Below are 18,664 nucleotides of genomic sequence, written 5' to 3'. Positions count from 1 at the left end.
ATTCCTGCAAGACTATTCGCTCCCCTCCCTCCCTACGCGAGGCAAACAGACACACAGATTTCCCTCAAGGCATCTAAGCGGTGAAGTTGATCCAAAACTCGTACAGCCTTATAACCTTAAACCTAACAATATACTTTTTCTTTTAAGTGGGCAGAGGTGCGTTTTCACTTAGGCAATCTTGCAAACTTTGTCATACCCAAAGAAGGGGAGTCCTGGCTTCCGAGACCCGCACCACCTCATCAGGGTCCCAGTCCAGGGCTCCGGATGTAGAGGAACCCGGGCTACTTATTCCCAGCCAGGAGCACTGGACACTCCTCCTCTCCCTCCCTCACACCCTACCCGCCACCAGCCCCAGCCACCTCCCCTCCTCGCTCCCCCCCCACACACACACCCAGGCTCTACCCTCGCGTGCAAGCACTGGCGGGCTGCGGGCGGGCCACTGGAGCAGGGTTGGCCTCTTCGGAGCCGCCCCCTGGCCCTAGTGTCTGGCCACACACTGCCCACTCTGCACCGCCCGGGCTCCAGACTCTTTTGCAGCCCATACCGTGTGTGCCGCGTCCACCCGAACCGGGAGCGCCCCGCAGGCGTGCGGTGGTGGATGCGCGGGCGGCAGCCCACAGTATGGATTCAGATTCTGGAGAGCAGAGCGAGGGCGAGCCCGGGACTGCTGCAGGTAGCGAGGGGGTAACCCTGCCGGGAGGGCTGGGGTTGGAGATCAGGGGAGGCCAGCACAGGAAATCGAGAGTATTTCTCCGAGCTGTGGGTCAGAAGGCCGGTCCCCGGCAGCCCGAACCCTTCCAGACTGGGAACTGGTTTAGGGGCGTCCTCCCACCCCACTGCACTTAGGTGCATCGGAGAGACAGGGAGGGACATTTGCCCAAGGATCCCACAGAGGCAGGGTCTCCAGCAGAGGCCTTGGGGCTTCACTGCAAGGTGGGGGTGGGGGAGAGGAGAGCTCGAGATATCTGCGTCTTGTAATTTTCAGTGGAAACCGAACTGAAGTAACTTCCCATGTGTTGCCTAGTCTGCCATCCTGGGGCGGTGAGACCACGCTTCAGAGTCGGTGGGAAGAAAAGACTCGTGGGTAGATCAGGGCTCCTGGATGGGCTTCTTTCTGTCTGAGGTTCCCGGAGACTGCTGGGCAAGCCGGTACAGAAGTGCAAACCCATCCCTGTGGAATGGCTAGCGGAGGAGGGCCCCATGTGGGGTCCCAAAGTAACAGGCAGAGCCAGAGCTGGCCTTCCGTTAAAGAGGTGCCACCGGCTTTCCATAATCAATAGAAAGGGACGCGATAGAATGCGAGGATGCTTATTTAGAGAGATGAATGCCCTTCTCTGCCTCTCTCCAGTACAGGAAGCTGCTCACGACCCTGGATCTATTTTCCTTCACGCTCAGCCCACCTCCACCTCAGACCCCTCCCTGGGATCCAGGTTTCAGGACCACTCACTCTCTATTTCCAATCATAGCTCTGTGCACCCATCCCTGAAAGTTTGCTTGCCACATAGACCGTGACTGTCTGCTGGGAGTCTTTGCACACAGGTCCTCACACTTCCGAAAGGCACACCCAAGTGCCAGCAGTGAGCCCAGGTGCTGGTATAGGGAGTGCATATTCAAGAATCGGGGCAGGATAGCATCTTTTTTTTTTTTCTCCATTTTGCAGAGGTCCAGAATCCCTACTGTGGGCCCTGGGACTTAGCTCTCCCAGCTGCAGGTGGCTATGGGTAGGCTTCTGGGGCAAAGTAGGCGGCAAGGGAGGTGCCTGTGTGTGAGCATTCCAATAGCTGTGCAAGGGACTCCTGCTTGGTGTAGTGTGTGGATGGAGATGCTGTTCAGAAGCACTATCCTTTTGCGTGCCTACGTGCTTCTGTGACTGTAAGGCACCAAGATTTCGCTTCATGGTGGCATTTGGATCTTCTTTAATCATGTAATCCAGTAGGTGTCTCTAATAGGTATCAGTGTGTATCCAAGTATCTCCCGAGCTTGAGGTAGACAGACACCAGATACATGGTCACTGACCCTTTAGAAATCTGTTACATTGCCACAGCCCACCGATTTACTCTGTAGGTGAAGGCTAGAAAACTGAGGGATAGGGGAGGACAGTAATGGGATTCCCTAAAAGGGAGGCAGGAACAGGAGACTCTGCAGGGTTCTTACTACTTAGAGGGAAGAGAAGGAATTCATATACATCCGAGTGTACCCACCACCTCCAAGCCTGCTTCAGCTCTGAATGTCACCTCCTGTCCAAGTGACTGACAGTCCCTGTGAGTTGCAGCGTTCACAGCACACATTGTCACTCGGGTCAGATGCGCCCGGAAGAGCAGGGCAGCCAACATTCCCAAGCTGTCACATTCATTTGCACCTTCCTGTTGTCTGCAGTCATCTCTTCTTCCCTGCGCGCTCGAGTCTCACGACTTGAACATTTATTTTAATGTCATGAGCCATTATGCTAACTGGCATTTAGTCTCCCTCACTCATTATTTTTCAGTCTAAAAGTGTTCCCCTTAGTGACGAAGCTTCAGAATTAGCGCCGCCGTCTCTCCATCTCGCTCTGCTTGCATCCTGTCAAATGGAAGCTGTTGTTGCAGATCCACAAACAATTTAGAAGGCAGATAGTTATCCATAGTGACTGTCCTTTGTCCTTACGAGAAACTTGCCTTCTTCTGTGGACCTCTACCTTCTCCAGGTGAATGAGTGTGCAACAGAAAAAGACAGCGGAGTAAACACCCCTGAGTGGGCACACTTGCTTACTTTGTAAGGAGTTGACTTGTAAAGAGTACCGCCTCCTGTGTGCATAGGATGGACCTTATAAGGTAGGTAGATAAACTCTAGGATGAGGAAGACTTTAGTCTCTCACTCAAGGGCAGGTAACTTCACTTTCCAACCACAGCACTACTGAGATCAACTAAATAACACCTGGAATGTGTTCTTGGCCACTTCAGTAAGCGGAAGCTGTTAATTCATCACCGGAAATCTCTAGAAATATGACCTGGGTTATCTTTAGGAGTCCCACTAAATAAAGGGTCCCGGTGCTTTGTAGAGTAAAAATTGCACGGCGTGTATGAGAAGTCCATACATTTGTCACGATTACACTGATTAGCTGGTGAGATTTTTTTTTTTTTTTTTTTCAGTTGTCTCCCTTTCGGCTTACCTGGGAATGCTTGGAGTGAGTCTTAGTTTACATCTCTTCTCAACTTCATTGACCTTGACCTCATCAAGGCTCTAGGAGAGTTATGAGAGACACCCCCATCCAGTCCTCCTGGCAATGGGAGCTCCCCTGTGGAATGCTACACCAAGTAGAAAAGAAGTGGCAGTCTCCTCCCCTTCCTGGTGCTGCTCAGGCTCCTAAGTCTCTTCCCACCATCTAGGGGGTAGGGGACTCTCACATCCCTCTTGTACTTGCCCCTGGTGGTCACCTGTTGGCAAGGAGTGGGGGCAGGTTTCATGCTTTTTCCTGCTTTAAGAGACGCTTCCATTATGTAGGGGTAGATCTGTCATTGAGCAACAAGCACCCTGGGCTGGGGTAGGTTCTGGAGGAGAGATGATGTTTCTATGCCGCCCTGCTCTCAGCATCTCACCTCCCTTTCAGTCATTTTTATGGCTCCCTCTGTGATTAGGAAAGCAACAGAGTTTATGGAACGCTGGCTTCCCTCCAGAGACCCAGCTTGGCTGTCTTCCATTTGGCAAGTCTACCATCCACCTCTCGGAAATCCTAGGGCTTTGATATATTCATTCTAAAGTGAATGAGAATCATTCCTGAGAAGCAACAGGGGATTAGCATTAGTGGAATCATTTTTCCCTCTTGGCTTGGAAGACCAAGAGAGTCTGTCTACTCAGCTGAAGGCAAAAGACCTTCTTTAACTAACAGCTCCCTGGTCCAGGAAACACAGGCTGATTGTAGCTGAGGAGTTGCAGCAGAAAAGCATTTCTGGGTGATGGGGCCTGTGCATGAGGTAGTTGCTTCTAGGGAAAAGAAATGGTAGGCCTTGACGGCTGGCTATTCCTGTTTCCTTATATAATAAGCCCAGTCCATCTAATAACCAATAGGTAGATGCAGTAAATTATCAAGAAGAAAAAGATACTCCAGAGGCTAGATCGTTTGAGCAAAGAGACATGTAAACCAGGAGGCAGCTGGAAGGCTTGGAGTCCTCAGGAGATAAAGAAATCAATGTAGGGCAGGCTAACTATAAGAAGGCCTTGAAGACTTGAGGAAGGGGTGTCCCATGATTGTTGGACAGAAGTGACCAACAGAAAACCATCACCAGAGATCGCTGAGACTGGGAACCCCTGCTTTCAGGATGTGACCACAACACTGGAGGGGTAGTTCATGAATGCAAAGAGAGCAAATGACAGTTCGGAGACAGTGGCAGATGCTAGTTGAGGTTGGCACCAAAGCCATGGAAGAAGGGAGGGAGACAGGAGCAAGTGTGGGGCCAGAACAAGAGCAGAACAACAGACTGAAGCTGCCTTGGAGGTAGAGAAATGCTGGGGACTGAGTCCTGGATCCCACAAGTGTTCTCAGAGCCGTGTCTCTTCAGTTGAGATGTTTTATCTAATGATCTTTTCTTCTCTGGCTCTGAGGCAAACTTTTAGACTCTGCAGGTTTGTTTTGTGAGTTTTAGGGGTCTTCTGAGTCCCATCATTAGGGTAATTAGTGGAGGCTGTTGAATCTTTGCTGATGGGTTGGGGATGATGAACTGGCAAACTGAAAGCAGAAATGGTCTAGGCACGCTGTACCATTTGGCTATTAGTCAAGTCCCTTTCCTTGTTCCTGTTTTTGAAGCTTGAACTGGTTTCTGTCCTACCCACACCATGAGCTGCAGCCTTTTGAAGGTCGGGAACTTGTCTTCTGTTTCTTCTTAGTCTCAGATGCCGTGGATGCTGTTTTAAATATAAACATAGGGGTGTCTGGAGGAACACCCTGGGAACTGGACACTGATGGCCAGGCCAGAGGCAGAAGCCTCCCCTATAAAGTAGAACTGGCTAGGCGTGCTGTCTTCTGCTTCACTGGCCATGCCTGGCCATTTCTCCATGGTCCTGGACTCCATTAGAAATTGTGAGGGGTTGTGAAGAGAGATACCAGAGTCCGTTCTGTCCTCTGGGATTTGACATTGCACGGGGAAGCAGGTTAGAGATATTGTTAGCTATAATGCATCAAAGTTCTAGACCTACCTTCCTTGGGATTGCATCCCTGTCTCGTGTATTCTTCCTTAGCACTGGCCACCGTGTATTTTAGGATTGTTTTTATCCTGGGCTATTGCATTTGTGAGCTTCCTAAAGGTTAGGAATGGCTCACTTGGCACATGCACTATCCACTCCCACACCACCTATGTGCCTTAGACCCAGTGGCGGGTCCTGGAGGAGTAGGTAGATGGAGGCATATGTGCATGGGCAGGTGGATTGAGTCTCCTAGAAGCAGACTCCAAGGTAGAACTTGGCAAAAGGAGAATTGGTCTGTTTTTGTTTTTGTGTTTGAACTTCTCTCGGGATCAATATCTGTAGAAGAGGAGGCGAGAGGAAGGGCAGGAAGCAGCTGTTTGCAGTCATGTTAGGTAGAGGGAACACTTGCTCCAAACTGAATCTGGGCAGCCTTAGCAGTGTGCAGTGAAGGATTTGGAACATGGGCTAACACTGTGGGTTCCAGTGGGAAGTTTTATGACTATGCACATATAAAAACATTTCCTGCCTTAATTTTCTCTTTCAGAAAATATAGTACCTGTTTTTTTATCATTTACCAGTCAAATTGAAGTTATTGTCACCTTCTCCATCATTGTTATACTTTAATGGGTTCATTCTCTGACACAGCTGCCACTTAATCACATTAAACCTCTCTCTCTCTCTCTCTCTCTCTCTCTCTCTCTGTGTGTGTGTGTGTGTGTGTGTGTGTGTGTTTGGAGACAGGGTTTCTTTGTGTGTCCCTGGCTGTTTAGATCTCTAGAAAGATACTCTATAAATAATTTTGTTTAGCTTTCCAGTTAGTTGGCCTCTAATTTATATAAAATGTCTGTGTAGGTGGGTGTTTGCAGTGTATTCTGTGTAAGTATACAGAGAACAATACAGGATTGAGGGTGTATCTCAGTGGTAGAGTTCTTTCCTAGCTTGGATAATTACCTGAGTTTGGTTCCCAATAGTATAAAGAGGAAAGGAGAGAAAGGGAGGTAGAGAAGGAAAAGAAAGGGGGAGAATTTAAAGAACAAACTTCACATAACCACCTCTCCCTGGACACAAAACCATATAAGATGAACCCTTCCGGTCCTATATATGTTGAGGCATAAAAATCTGCTACTTTTGTTTTACATCAGAAATGTTCTTTTTGGCTAAATACTTACAGGGTTTCTTAGACATCATTACTTGGGAATACATTTGGGCGCATTCATGGAAAATCTACCCATGCACGGACTATAAAACTGGAAGGTTTGGCAGCACAGAGAGTGCTGGACACACCCTTATAGAAACCAGGACTTTGTAATTCAGTTTTCTGGGAAGAAAAAAGAGACACTTTGGTGGTGTCCAATATTGCTTAGAGAAACCACAGAGACAGCCACTGGCTGCTAGATTCTGTTTCAAAAGTAAAATATGCTTTCTGTGAACTGTTCTAGCCCCAGAAGAAGAATTTTAGCAATGATACACAGCTTTGTGGAGACCTCCGGCTTATTTATTTATTTATTTATTTTATTTATTTATTTATTGTTTCACGTGATAGAGACATCCACTTTAGATGTGAGACAGGAAGTGCTTTTAGTGGTGGGCACATGCGCATGTTCCGCGGAGGAAGGCTGTTTGTGCGACAGTTCTTTACTGCTCCCTTTGAATCCTGCTTCCTCGGTTTCTAGTGGATAAAGTTAAGAAAGGCAGTGAGGGAAGACTGAGATTGGAGACTCTGGGTTAAGAAAGAAGGACCTTAAGTGGTAAAGCAAAGGTGAAGACAGTTAGAAGGTGGTTTTGTCGTTTTTGTTTTAGTCATCCAAAGTCCAGCTTTAAGAAAGGTCCTGAAAGTTCGTTATTCCCATGGCATTTAGTGCTATATTAACCAGGCTCCTGGGTTAAATGCTAGAAATAGCCTAATATCCCAGGCAAGAAAATTGTACCTAGAGGCACAGAATGTAAGTAACTTTCTCAAGCTAGTGCATCTTGTGAGCACATGGAGATGAAGCCATCCTAAGTCTGAAACCCGTTCTCTTGTACAGGTAGACCATGTGTTAGGTCAATGGGTGTCACTAGGCTGCTTCACAGATCCCGCCCAATCCCCTTGGTTCTCAGAACCCTGACAGCTAGACTTCCCCTGTCAATGTGGGCACTGGTTATGTGTGCTTGTTCTGAGGATGTAATCTCCAGACGATTTCACTGTAACGCTGTTGCTGTCATATTAGTGACAGATCATTTTTCAGCCCAGCTATTCTGCCTTGATTGTCACAGTAAAGAAAATTTTCCATTTCAGTGGTGCTGGTATCTTGTTAATCCCATCTGATTCTTCAGTCTCCGCCGACGAGAAACCACAGATTTTCAATTCACAGTATCCTAGGAACAGCCCTGATAGTCTTTGCCTTCCTCTTAGGCATCACAACCCAGACTTCCTTTGTCTTCTCTGCTCTCTGCATTCTCCAAGTTCCCACAAGTCATCAAACTCTGAGAACTCCCAGTCCAAAGTTACAACTACTTCCATAGTTCTCATCCCCCCAAAACAATTTAGGTCTTTCATGATAATACCCTACCTTCCTGATACCAATGTCTATTCTAGTTTGTTCTCCGTCATTGTGATCAATACCATAATTAAAAGAAACTCATGGAAGAGAGGTTTTGTTGTATCTTAGGTTAGAGTCCATCCTGGAGGGAAGCCAAGACAGGAGCTAGAGGCAGGAGCTTGAAAGAGAAACCACCAAGGAATGCTGCCTACTAGTTTGTTTCTGAGTTCATGCCCACATGCCTAGAGACAGAGATAGTACCACTCACAGTGGGAAAGGCCCTCCTGCATCAAGTAGCAATCAAGAAAATTCTCAATAGACTTGCCTGAAGGCCAGTCTGATGAGAATTCTTCAAAGGTGATTCTTGAAAACTAACCCTGCTCCCTCCCTTTCCTTTATTGGGTTTTCTATTCTGAGCAGATTTACCAGAAGACTGACCTCCATAGCCCACACCTACACTTTGCTGAACATCTTCTTCCTCTAGATCAAGCTCATTCCCTTTTCTCACTCAGAGACATCCTACATACAACCCTCGGATTAATAAGTTTTTATTACGGGATGAGTATTATCATCCAGTGACATGGTTGTCACAAAGGCTAACTAGCTTTGAGCCTTAATAGCTGTCAGATTCAAAAATAAAATTATCAGCCCCTAGTTCTCAAGTTATGTCTTCCCTTTCTGGAGATTAATGATTTTTAATTTAAAGAATTAATTTTTTTTTTTTTGGGTAAGGAAACTGGGAAGTGAGTTTTATGTTAAGCGTCTCTATTCATAATTTACTGAACCAAGACAATGAAAAAAAAAAAAAGAGCAGGGAGAGCTACCTTTATACAAGGCCAACTTTTAGAGAGCCCAGAGTAGTATGTGGTGGAAATGAAACCTCAGTTGATTTAACTCTTTGACTAAATTTCCTGTGATCCTCATACTCCTGCACCCTTCCCTAATTGTTACTATTATATTCCTTTGCGATACCCCTGTCCTGCCTGTGTCCCCCAGGGTTCAGTGGCTGGCTTTGCTCTTCTGACAAAACCCTTCCTCTCAGGAAGTAGCACTCATTCTTACAACATGAAGCCACAACTGTATTGTTTACAATTAACAGACGCTATCAGGATGATTACAGTATCCTGATCACAAATTGTGCGGCATACTTTGATGACCCCAAAGAAAGAACATGGGAAACAAAACTCAAATAACCAACCAAAATAAACAATTTCAATATTCAGTCCAACAATAACTGAATGACTGAGTACATGTTGATTACACAGGAAATACATAGCAACTGTACATTAAACACTTGATGATTACACACAGTGCAACACTATTCAGATCTCTTTTTCTTGACAGTTTAATTCCTTTTTATTAATTTGCTTATTCATACATTATTCAGCTCTGAAGAAAAATTAGTCTGAAGAATATTTAATGATATAGAGAAGAATTTACATGATAGCACTTCTCAAAGAAAGTTTAATAATCTGTGGTCTCAGTTTTGTTTTGTGTTCATAGGTATGCATGAACATGCATGCATATATGCACATGTATAGACACAGCCATTCATAAAATGAATGAGATACAATGCATCACATTCACGTAAACACGGAAGCGGCTTTTCAAATGCAAAAACAAACAAACCGTCATGTGCGGTTGTATTTATCATAAATCTTTCTTTTAGATATACTTCCTCTGAATTTCCCCTCAATGAATCCATGTAACTTTCAACAGGAGTTGTTCTTGAAGAGGAACAACTGGGAACTCATGGTGATGAAGCTCAGTACAGCACTTCTCTCTGCTTAGCATGTGTAAGGCCCTGGGTTTGATCTCAGGGACCATAAGTTAAGAGCAAACTCCAAATGTGAGCCGCCATCCCCTTCCATGGCTCTTCCTTCTGACTTTCCAGCCATGTTGTACTGTTCTCTCCTGCTTCTTCCCTGGACTCTGACTTCTTTCTCTTTCCTCCCTCTCAGATGATCACTGGTGAGAGTGATCCCAGCCCTGCCTTCAGCCCACTTCCTTCCATAGTTTCCCAGCTGGGTTCTGGATCTTGGTGGGACCTACTGGGTGAGCCTGTGGACCCCACTCTTTTGCCTTTCCTGAAGCACAACCTTGCAGTATTTTTTCTGGCCAACAGTGCGGACACCTGGCAACCCTGACTCATTTCCCCCCACCTGAGACTCTTTCTCTCTCCTCTGACTTCTATCCTAAGTATGATTGATTCTTGTCTTTAGTCTTTCCGTTTACATATTTTGCTTTTGTATTTTATTACCTTTAGAATTAGGGGAGAAAAAGAACATTTAAAATTCAGTATCACACAACCACATTCGCCAATCAACTTGTCACCCCCACCTTTCATCTATTGTTCTAAAAGAAATTCAGCATGGAGGGGTTGCCTGGCAATGAGTACAGTCTATAGAAACAGTGTATCTTTGACGCAGTTAGATAGAAATCTGATTGAGGGCTTCCTTGTGCCTCTTGAAGCTTGAAAAGAAGAGACCACATGGTAGACCTAGCATTCCTTACTCCTTCTGCCTCCTCATCCAACTGTAGCCTACCAAACCTATCAGGCAGCTGTAGGGAAAGGCAATACTCACACTGAGCAGCATTGTTAAAACGGTTTTAATTTTCTCTCAATCCCTGTTAAGGATTAGTATTCATTATTTGCCAGGATTTGGGGCTATACTTACTTGGTTGATTTATAAAACATGGCTTATGTTATGCATATCAAATACATATAATGTGCTACACAGAGAACTCTCTTCCCCATGTAGAGAAACTCATTTAGCTCTCAAGTGGAAAGCAGAGCAAGATATTCCATTACTTGGTTCCCTGCTTAACAAGAAGCTGACCTGGGACTTACGTATCCCATGAGTAAGGATACTTGCTTAATATTGGTGAGGCCCTGGGTTGAATCCTCAGTTGTTATTTGAAAAGACTTTTCTTGAGGAGACTCAACACACATTTTTACTAACCCCAAATAGGGAACCCGTGATTGATACTACTGAAGTCCAACTTGGCAAACCTACAAGTTGTGTTACTCACAGGATATGGATGAGTGGTACCTATTGGGGCAGAAGTGACTCAAAGACAACTGAATCACTAGAGCTCACACACATATATGCTCACACACACACACAGGCACACACGAACTAATTAAATGTAAAAAAAAAAAAAAAAAAAAAAAGTCAAAGTGGGAGGAAAGAAAGAAAGGTAGGGGAGAAGAGAAGAAGGAGAAGGAGGAGAAAATAGGGGAGGGAGACACACACAGAGAGAGAGAGAGAGAGAGAGAGAGAGAGAGAGAGAGAGAGAGAGAGAGAGAGAGTGTGTTGGGGTGGAACAGAACACTGGGACCAGGGAGATGTCATGAGTGGAAGTATGTAAGAATTACTGCTGTGGTATTGGGAAGCCTAACTTGTCAGTACGTTTTAGACTTGGCAAGGTAGGCATCCATTAGGTGAAAGGAACTAGGAAACTGTCAGCAGCTGGCACACAGAATGGAGGCCAAGGGACCCTACAGAAAATGAGCCTGCATGAGCCCTCCGCTACCACATACCCCCAGCTTCCTAACTACAGGAGCACATGCTCTTAGTCCTTTTCCAGCCTTTGTTTAACTCACATTTCAGCCACTCTCACCAGATTATGAGAGACTGGCAGACGTGAGCATGAGAGGCAGAGACAGAGGAGGTGCACACACTCGGCATGGCTTGAATATGCCATGACATGCAAACAGAGGTCATAGGATAACTTCACAGAAGTTGGTTCTCTTCTTCCACCATGTGTGTTCCAGGAATTGAACTCAGGTCATCAGGCTTGACAGCAAATGCTGTTACCAAATGAGCCATCTGGTCATTCCCTCTCCCATTCACTATACCCCCCCTTCTTTTTTCTAATTTGAAGTACTTCTCCATTTCTCTTCAGGAAAAAAAAAAAAGAGAGAGACTTTTCATGGATATCACTCAGTCCTGGCATATCAAGTTGCAGCAAGACTAGGCAATGCTCTCCTATTGAGACTGTTCTAGGTGGCCAAGTAGGAGGAAAGCATCCCAAAAGGCAGGCAACATAGCCAGAGACAGCCCCTGCTCCCACTGTTAGGAGTCTCACTTGAAAACCAAGCTACACAAATGTAACACATGTGCAGAAGGCCCAGGTCATGCAGGCTCCCTGATTGACAGTTCAGTCTCTGTGAGCACCAATGGGCCCAGGTTAGTTGATTCTGTAAGTTTTCTTATGGTGCCCTTGACCCCTCTGGTTCCTACAATTCTATAGGATTTCCCCAAGCTCCACCTAATGTTTGGCTGTGGGTCTCTGCATCTGTTTCCATCAGCTGCTTAGTGAAGCTTCTCTGATGAAGATCATGCTAGGCTACTGTTATTAGCACTGTGTGGGGTGGGCTCCTCCTCATGATATGGGTCTCAAGCTGGACCAATTATTATTGGCCACTCCCTCAATTTCTGTCTATCTCTTTGCCCTGCACATCTTGTGGAAAGGACACATTGTAGGTCGAAGGTTTTGTGTCTGGGTTTTACGACTGGGTTGGTGCCCTTTGTGGTAGAAAGAATCTCAGTGTTTTCTAGGCTGGTTGGCTTTCAAGTTGTGATTCTTTGCACCCTTGAGGTAGCTGAATTTTATAGAGTTCTGGACCCCATTAAATCATTCATCAAATGTGAGGATGAAATAAAATCATTGTGTGATCTCAGAAGCAAAGGAACTTTCTATGACTCCTTCATGTGGAGCTACCAGATCTTAGGGATCAACCAGCTGGGTTCATAGGCCCCTATAATTTCTACCTCTTTCTGTGTTTTTACATTTAGATGGTTACAGTTTAAATGCTTGCTTCAAAACCTGCTTATGCTTTATATTCTGCCTTTTGATGCTTTATTCTGTAGCTTTTTGCAGTGTTTGCTCATATCTATCCTGGACAAAGTGCCTATTGTGGTTTGAAAGCAATACATCTCCTACAGGCTTGTGTGCTGAATGTTTGGTCCCGAGCTGGTAGCACTATTTGGGGGGATTCTGGAGGTATGGTAGGAGGCAGGGCCTGGGTAGATGAAACCCATCATCAAAGGTGGGTTCTTAGGTTCACCTTGTTCTGCTTTTTTCCTTTCTCTTCCCTTCCTGCTGCCCTTAGATGAACAGACTGTTTCTTTACCCTGTACATCCTTAAGCATCCTTGGGTTGTTTCTGTCAGGTATTTTGTCACAGATTAAAAAAAAAAAGTAACAAGTGCAGCACTCTACTGGATCAGGAAGGAATTAAATTAAAAAAGAGAAGCCATGAATCCAAGAACTAAGGCAGAGAGCCAAGAAGAGGTGAAGGAGGAAGGAGACATCAGGTATGGACAAGAGTGTACTCAGACTGTAGCACAGGTCACAAAAACCAGAGGGATATTCAAGAAAATAGGAGACGTGGTCAAGTAGTTGATATTTATGGCATAGTGAGAGTTTGTATCTCTTAGTAACTGGGGGAGTGTTGTAGCTCTAGCTAGATAGGGAATTAAACAAAAGTAGACAAGCTGTGCTAACTCCTTGGGAAAACGAGATGAGTGAGAAAGGAAATGCAGTCATAGGGATCGTAGAGCATCCTGAACAAGCTATGAATATTACGGAGATCACAGCAGCACAGCTGCCGGAGCCTGATTAGCCAAATGCTGACAGAGAACCAAACCTGAAGGTAGGCAGAAAAATCAACGGGGAGGACAATGAAACTTCCACCCTCTGTATTACAAGGTTAAAAACAAATAAAACCAAGAACTAAAAGCATAAGCCTGTGATTTAAGTAGTGGAGGCCGTGAGTCATGGAAACAGCCAAAACAGCTTGAAGTGGTTTGAGGAGCCAGCATCAGAGATGGATCAGAAGATGTTTCATTTTGTTATTAGTCTTACAGGTGTGTTCGATTTTGAAATGATATAGTTGCATTACTTTGAAATAAAAAGGAAGAACCTAGCTTATCAGCCCAGGGAGTAGTATGGCAGCCACAGCCCCTACACTGGATGAGGAACACAAAACAGGGACTTGAGACCTCTGGAGGAGGATGTAGAATTCAGTATCCCAGGTGTATGCTAGCTCCAGGTTAGCACTGGTGTTCTTAAAATGAACTCTAATACGTGTCAGAACTGAGAGACATTCATTCATCTAATGGTAGTCTTCTGTATTTCACGTCCAGGCTGTGGCTGTTGGGTCTCAAGATTTCTGGTCTCAAGGTGTTCAGATTGGTGAGAGTAAAAGTTGTCCATCCAGGTGATACATGATTAATGACAATTAATCCCTAAAAGGTACCAAGAGCGTGCTTAAAGGCAGAGAGTCTCAGGAAAATTTTTCTCAGGACTCTGAAGTCCTTCAAGTAGAGCCCTTGAGGTTGATGAGGAGTTGGTCTGAGAAGGGGGTAAGGTGTCTTGGCACAGGTGACAGACTGAGCAGGCTTTGGTATGGATGATTATAGTATATCCAAGACCAGAGTGTCATGTCAGATGAAGATCTTGAAGAGGCACAGCATGAACAGCTCACAGTTCTAGGCGAGCCATGCCTGGGAATCTGAATAAATCTGTGAGGGAACCCCCAGAGTGTGAGGAAGACAGAGATTACCCAAACCCCAAGAAGGGCCCAATGCTGCGGGAGGACAGGTCGGCCAAAGGCAGAGAAGTCTATCTCAGGGGTACCCTTTCCACTCCTTTTCTTGGACTGTCCATTAGTTAGCAGATCTGCCCAGTAAACACTGCAGAATTCCTTATTCATGCACTGCATACTACAAACAGAACCTCCCTCTCTTGATCTCAGACACTCCTCATGGACAATTAAAAGACCATTTGATTGACTAGCAAATATATTAAAATGTTCACTATCATTAGCCATTAGAGAAATGCCAATCAAAAACGACAGCTTCTTACTGTAGATGTGGCCATCTCAACACAGCTAGAATGGCTGTTGTCAAGAAGCCCAAAGCAACAAAATACTGGCAAGAATGTGGGAAATTGTGAATTCTCATACACTAATGGTGGGGATGTAAATTACTATAGAGGAAATGGAAAAGTTTATGGAAGCTCCTTTAAAATTAAAAAAAAAAAAACAAACAGGAGAGTGGGAGCTGGAGAAATGGTTTATGGGTTAAGAACATTGGCTTCTCTTGCAGAGGACCAGGGTTTATTCCTAGCACCCACATGGTGGCTCAAAAACATCTATAATTCCAATTCCAGGTAATCCCAGCACTCCGGCGCTGCATACACTTTGTACATAAGTATACATCTAGGCAAAACACCCAAACATAAAAAAAAAAAATCTAAAAACAGTTCCATCACCTGATCCAGTTATCTAACTGCTACATAGAGCTCCAAAAGAAATGAAGTCCGCGTACCAAAAACGCCTGGGTGTTTATGTTTATCATAGCTGTTTTTACGCTGGCAACCTAAGAACCAGCATAAGTGCCCATCAACTGATTAAAGGATAGAGAAAATGCTCTCCCCCACCCCCTGTGCTCTCTCTCTCTCTCTCTCTCTCTCTCTCTCTCTCTCTCTCTCTCTCTCTCTCTCTCACTCACTCTCTTGCTCTCTCTTACTCTATCACTCTCTCTCTCTCTCTCAGACACATGTGTATGAATATGTATTTTATATGATGTATATGTACCTGTAGTAATTTTCAGCCAGGGAACAGAATCCTGCCACTAGCCGCAGAACAGGTGGAAGTATAAAGCCTTGCGTTAAGTGAAATAAGCCAGTACAGAAAGGTAAGGACCCCTGCTGTGTGTCACACCCTGGAGCTCAGCTCTGCCTGTAGAATATTGATTGCTAGAAGCTGGGAGGTAGGGATGGATAAAACAAGCTTGGATTTGATCAGCACAAGCTGCACACATGTACTAAACCACCACACTACCATCAAATGTGAAATTAATTTTAAAAAAAAGCCAGAAAGCTGACTATAGCACTTACATAGTATTTGACTATTTTATTTTTAAAAGGCCATTTGTAGCACTGGCAAGAGAAATTGCCTTTGGATTTGGATTGAAAGTGAGGAGGTACAAGGCCACTCCTCTGTGGGCATCTTCCTGTACTGGTCCAGCCGCTATGTAATTTTTGAGGCTTAAGTTTATGAAATGTTTTCCATGTGTCAGGGACACCCCTCTCGAAAGTGCCAAGGAACAAACAAATAAAGGCCAGTGGGAACCCTCTGACTAGGCCTTAAGCAGAGTAAGTGTGCAAGAGGAGCAGTGAACTTGTACAGACCTGTGAGAAGATGTGCGGTGTGGTTGTGATGAGTCTGGAGAAAATATGTATTTACATTTAGGGGAGACAGGTAAGCATCAGCTAATGGGGTGGCAGGAGGAATTGGAGCTGAAGTTTCTACGGTGCCTGTATAGATAGCGCAGGGCAGCTTGCCCAGGCCACAGGCTGGCGGAGTGGTAGTCTGTGGTTGAGTCTGTGGGTACTGAGGCTGACACAGGAAGGGCTTTAGGAAAGATCCTGCCAACTTCTTGTTCTGTGGTTGGCATACACAGAAGTCTGCTGGAGAAGTCAAAAGCCCCAGAAAGTAAACAGAAGGCCTTCTGTAGGGAAGCCATGGGAGAGGCCCACTGTGGGCTCCGAGATAAATCTCCCAGGGTTTTTAAAGGAGGAGACAGCATCCCATTTCTAAAGACAGCGGGAAAAGGAGAATCTGAACAGCATTGAGTGAAGGGTGGCTGTGACCCACTCCACAGGTAACACTCATCCTTAGTATGTTTCCAGTGGTGGGGTTTGTGGATGAAAATGTCAATTTCTGCTTCTAAGGGGGATCTCTAACAAACTGAGAAGACAAATCACAGGTCTGCTCCCAACTAAGAAACCACGAAGGTGAGGATTGTCACCCAGGAGAATTGGGGAGGCTTGGCTGAGGGATAGAAACCCAGCTTTCCTCTCTTCCCTGCCACCGAACCTGAGTCAGATCGACTCTCCGTTTTCCCCATCTTTGAGGAGTGACACTCTAGGTGTTGTGACCCACAGGATGGTTGAACTGTGTCCTGAAATGATGACCTGGTACTTCAATTCGTTCTTTTCAGTGTCCAGTTCTGTGTTTCTTTAAAGTATACATACATATTATATTCTGGGTCATTGACCATCCTAGAGACAAATGGAGGGAGCGTTTGACTTAGAGAGGCAGCCTCAAAGGAGAGACACTTCTGAGAAACTTCCAGGAACATAGGCCTCTACCAACACAGAGTGGGCCAGTCCTTGTTCAAGTGTAGAAAGCCCAGGTTCACAGCCTCAGACACTGTAGATGTTCATTCCATTGTCTACTGTGAACTGAGCCCTCCCACCCCTACCCCCGGTGCTGTTAGCTCATAAGCCTGATGTTGACTGTTGAGATCCTGAATATTCCAATGTGTCTTGACTCCAGTTCCAGTTTTATTACATCGTATTCATGAGTAATCTCATAAGCAATATATTACAAGTGTCCCTTTCCTGCTGTTCCATAGACAGTTTTTGATGGAAACAGAATTCTTAGAAAAACAAACAAGCAACCCCCCCAAAACAAAACAAAACAAAACTAGGTAGAACATTAAAAAAGATGGACTGCTCTCTGTCAAATGCTCTCCCTTCTAGTTTTTCCTTTGTGTGCCTCAATTTCTCTAGTTCAATTTGCAGGTGTGTGTGTGTGTGTGTGTGTGTGTGTATGTTTAACTGGGGTCTTACATGTTGCTGAATAAATCAGATTATAGTGCCTTTCAGGATCTTCAGTTCTATAAGCTTAAATTTCTGACACCTTAAGCTATATCTTAGTTTTCCTGGAGTTTGTTCCAGAAAAATGTCAAATACTGTTTACTAATAAAATTTATAAGCATATTAACTACATACATCAAGACTAGCTAAGGTTTCTCATGGGAATGCAAATATATTTTTAAAGTGTTATGATTATTTAATTTGTGTGTTATGAGATCAACAATCTCAACAGACACACAGACCGTGTTTACTAAAACCAAGTATGTGATTTCACTTAAAAGCAAAACACCTTGGAAATAAAGAGCAGCAGAATGAAGATTCTCTTTCCTGGTGTTGTCTATCAGAAACCCAAAGCAGAGAACATGGAGTTTGAGGTGACATAAAACTATGTTCCCAGGGCCATCCATGGTCACTCAAAATGGCTCCAGAATAAGCTCGTGTTCCCTTTAAGACAAGAGCTGTGTTCTCTGTGTCGACAATTGTGGTGTCACACACCCATTTTTCACTGGAGGAACCAACTGAATGGGAGATGTGTGTCTCACAGACACATTTGGTCCAGACTATCCGGTGTCATTTCCTCAGGTGGGTTGTTGGTAAGTTCTTTCCAGGTCTTGGGGAGTCTCTTGGTTTGGTTGAAGGTCTATCTGTTTATCCTGAGCTGATTATCAAGGATTCTATTTTAACAGATACCTTTTTGGTCTGTTTCCAACATATATAGTTTATGAAATCTAATTTTAATTTGTTTGCTTTTAAAACATTTTGGTGTAGGCATTTGGTTTGGTTTGATTGCTTGCTTTGGATCTCTAAAAGCATTTTTATCAGTATTTTGTTTGCTTTTGGAACTTTGGAGGCTTTTGGGTGTTTATGTGGTTTGTGTTGGTTTTCATTGTCTTTGAAATGTTTAGATTCAGTATCCTTTGACCTTGGCTCCTGACATTCCTCCTCAAACACCTAATTCTGCTTTTTTTTTTTTTTTTTTTTCTATTGCTTCTCTTCTGATCTTGCTAAGATTTTTACCTTAGGAGCTTTATGACACCTGATAATAAAGTCTCCAAAGAGAAAAGGTACCTGTTTCCTTCTACCCAGAGGTGTGGAGATATTGGGGGAGCACCCCATGATATACCACAGACTCATAGGGAAACCTAACAAACACACTGCATTCCTGAATGTGAAGGGACTTCATTGGCTTTCCTGGGAAGACATGTGTCATCAGTGTCTTGAGCCCCTCATGTTTGTGTACCCAGGAGGACACTGAAATAAGAAGCCTCTCTTTTCTGAGGTACTCATACAAGTGGCAATTTCTTGGCA

The 18,664-nt window shown here is 44.7% G+C and overlaps 1 protein-coding gene across 1 annotated transcript in view; it reads left to right on the top strand.

The window, feature by feature from the left end:
* Positions 1 to 600: 600 nt before the first annotated feature.
* Positions 601 to 18,664, top strand: part of TNFAIP8L3 (TNF alpha induced protein 8 like 3) — a gene marked incomplete at its 3' end in the record, with an annotated part of 35,826 nt that continues 17,762 nt past the window's right edge. Inside the window, exon 1 of the mRNA XM_080929886.1 lies at positions 601 to 673. Coding sequence (XP_080786012.1) covers positions 622 to 673 — 52 coding nt within the window. The 5' untranslated portion in view covers positions 601 to 621. The remainder of the gene's footprint in view (positions 674 to 18,664) is intronic.

The sequence above is a fragment of the Micromys minutus genome (assembly GCF_963924665.1).
Source record: "Micromys minutus genome assembly, chromosome: 16".
NCBI lineage: Eukaryota > Metazoa > Chordata > Mammalia > Rodentia > Muridae > Micromys > Micromys minutus.
Note: the sequence above shows the minus strand (reverse complement) of the source record. Positions and strands in the feature narration are given on the sequence as shown.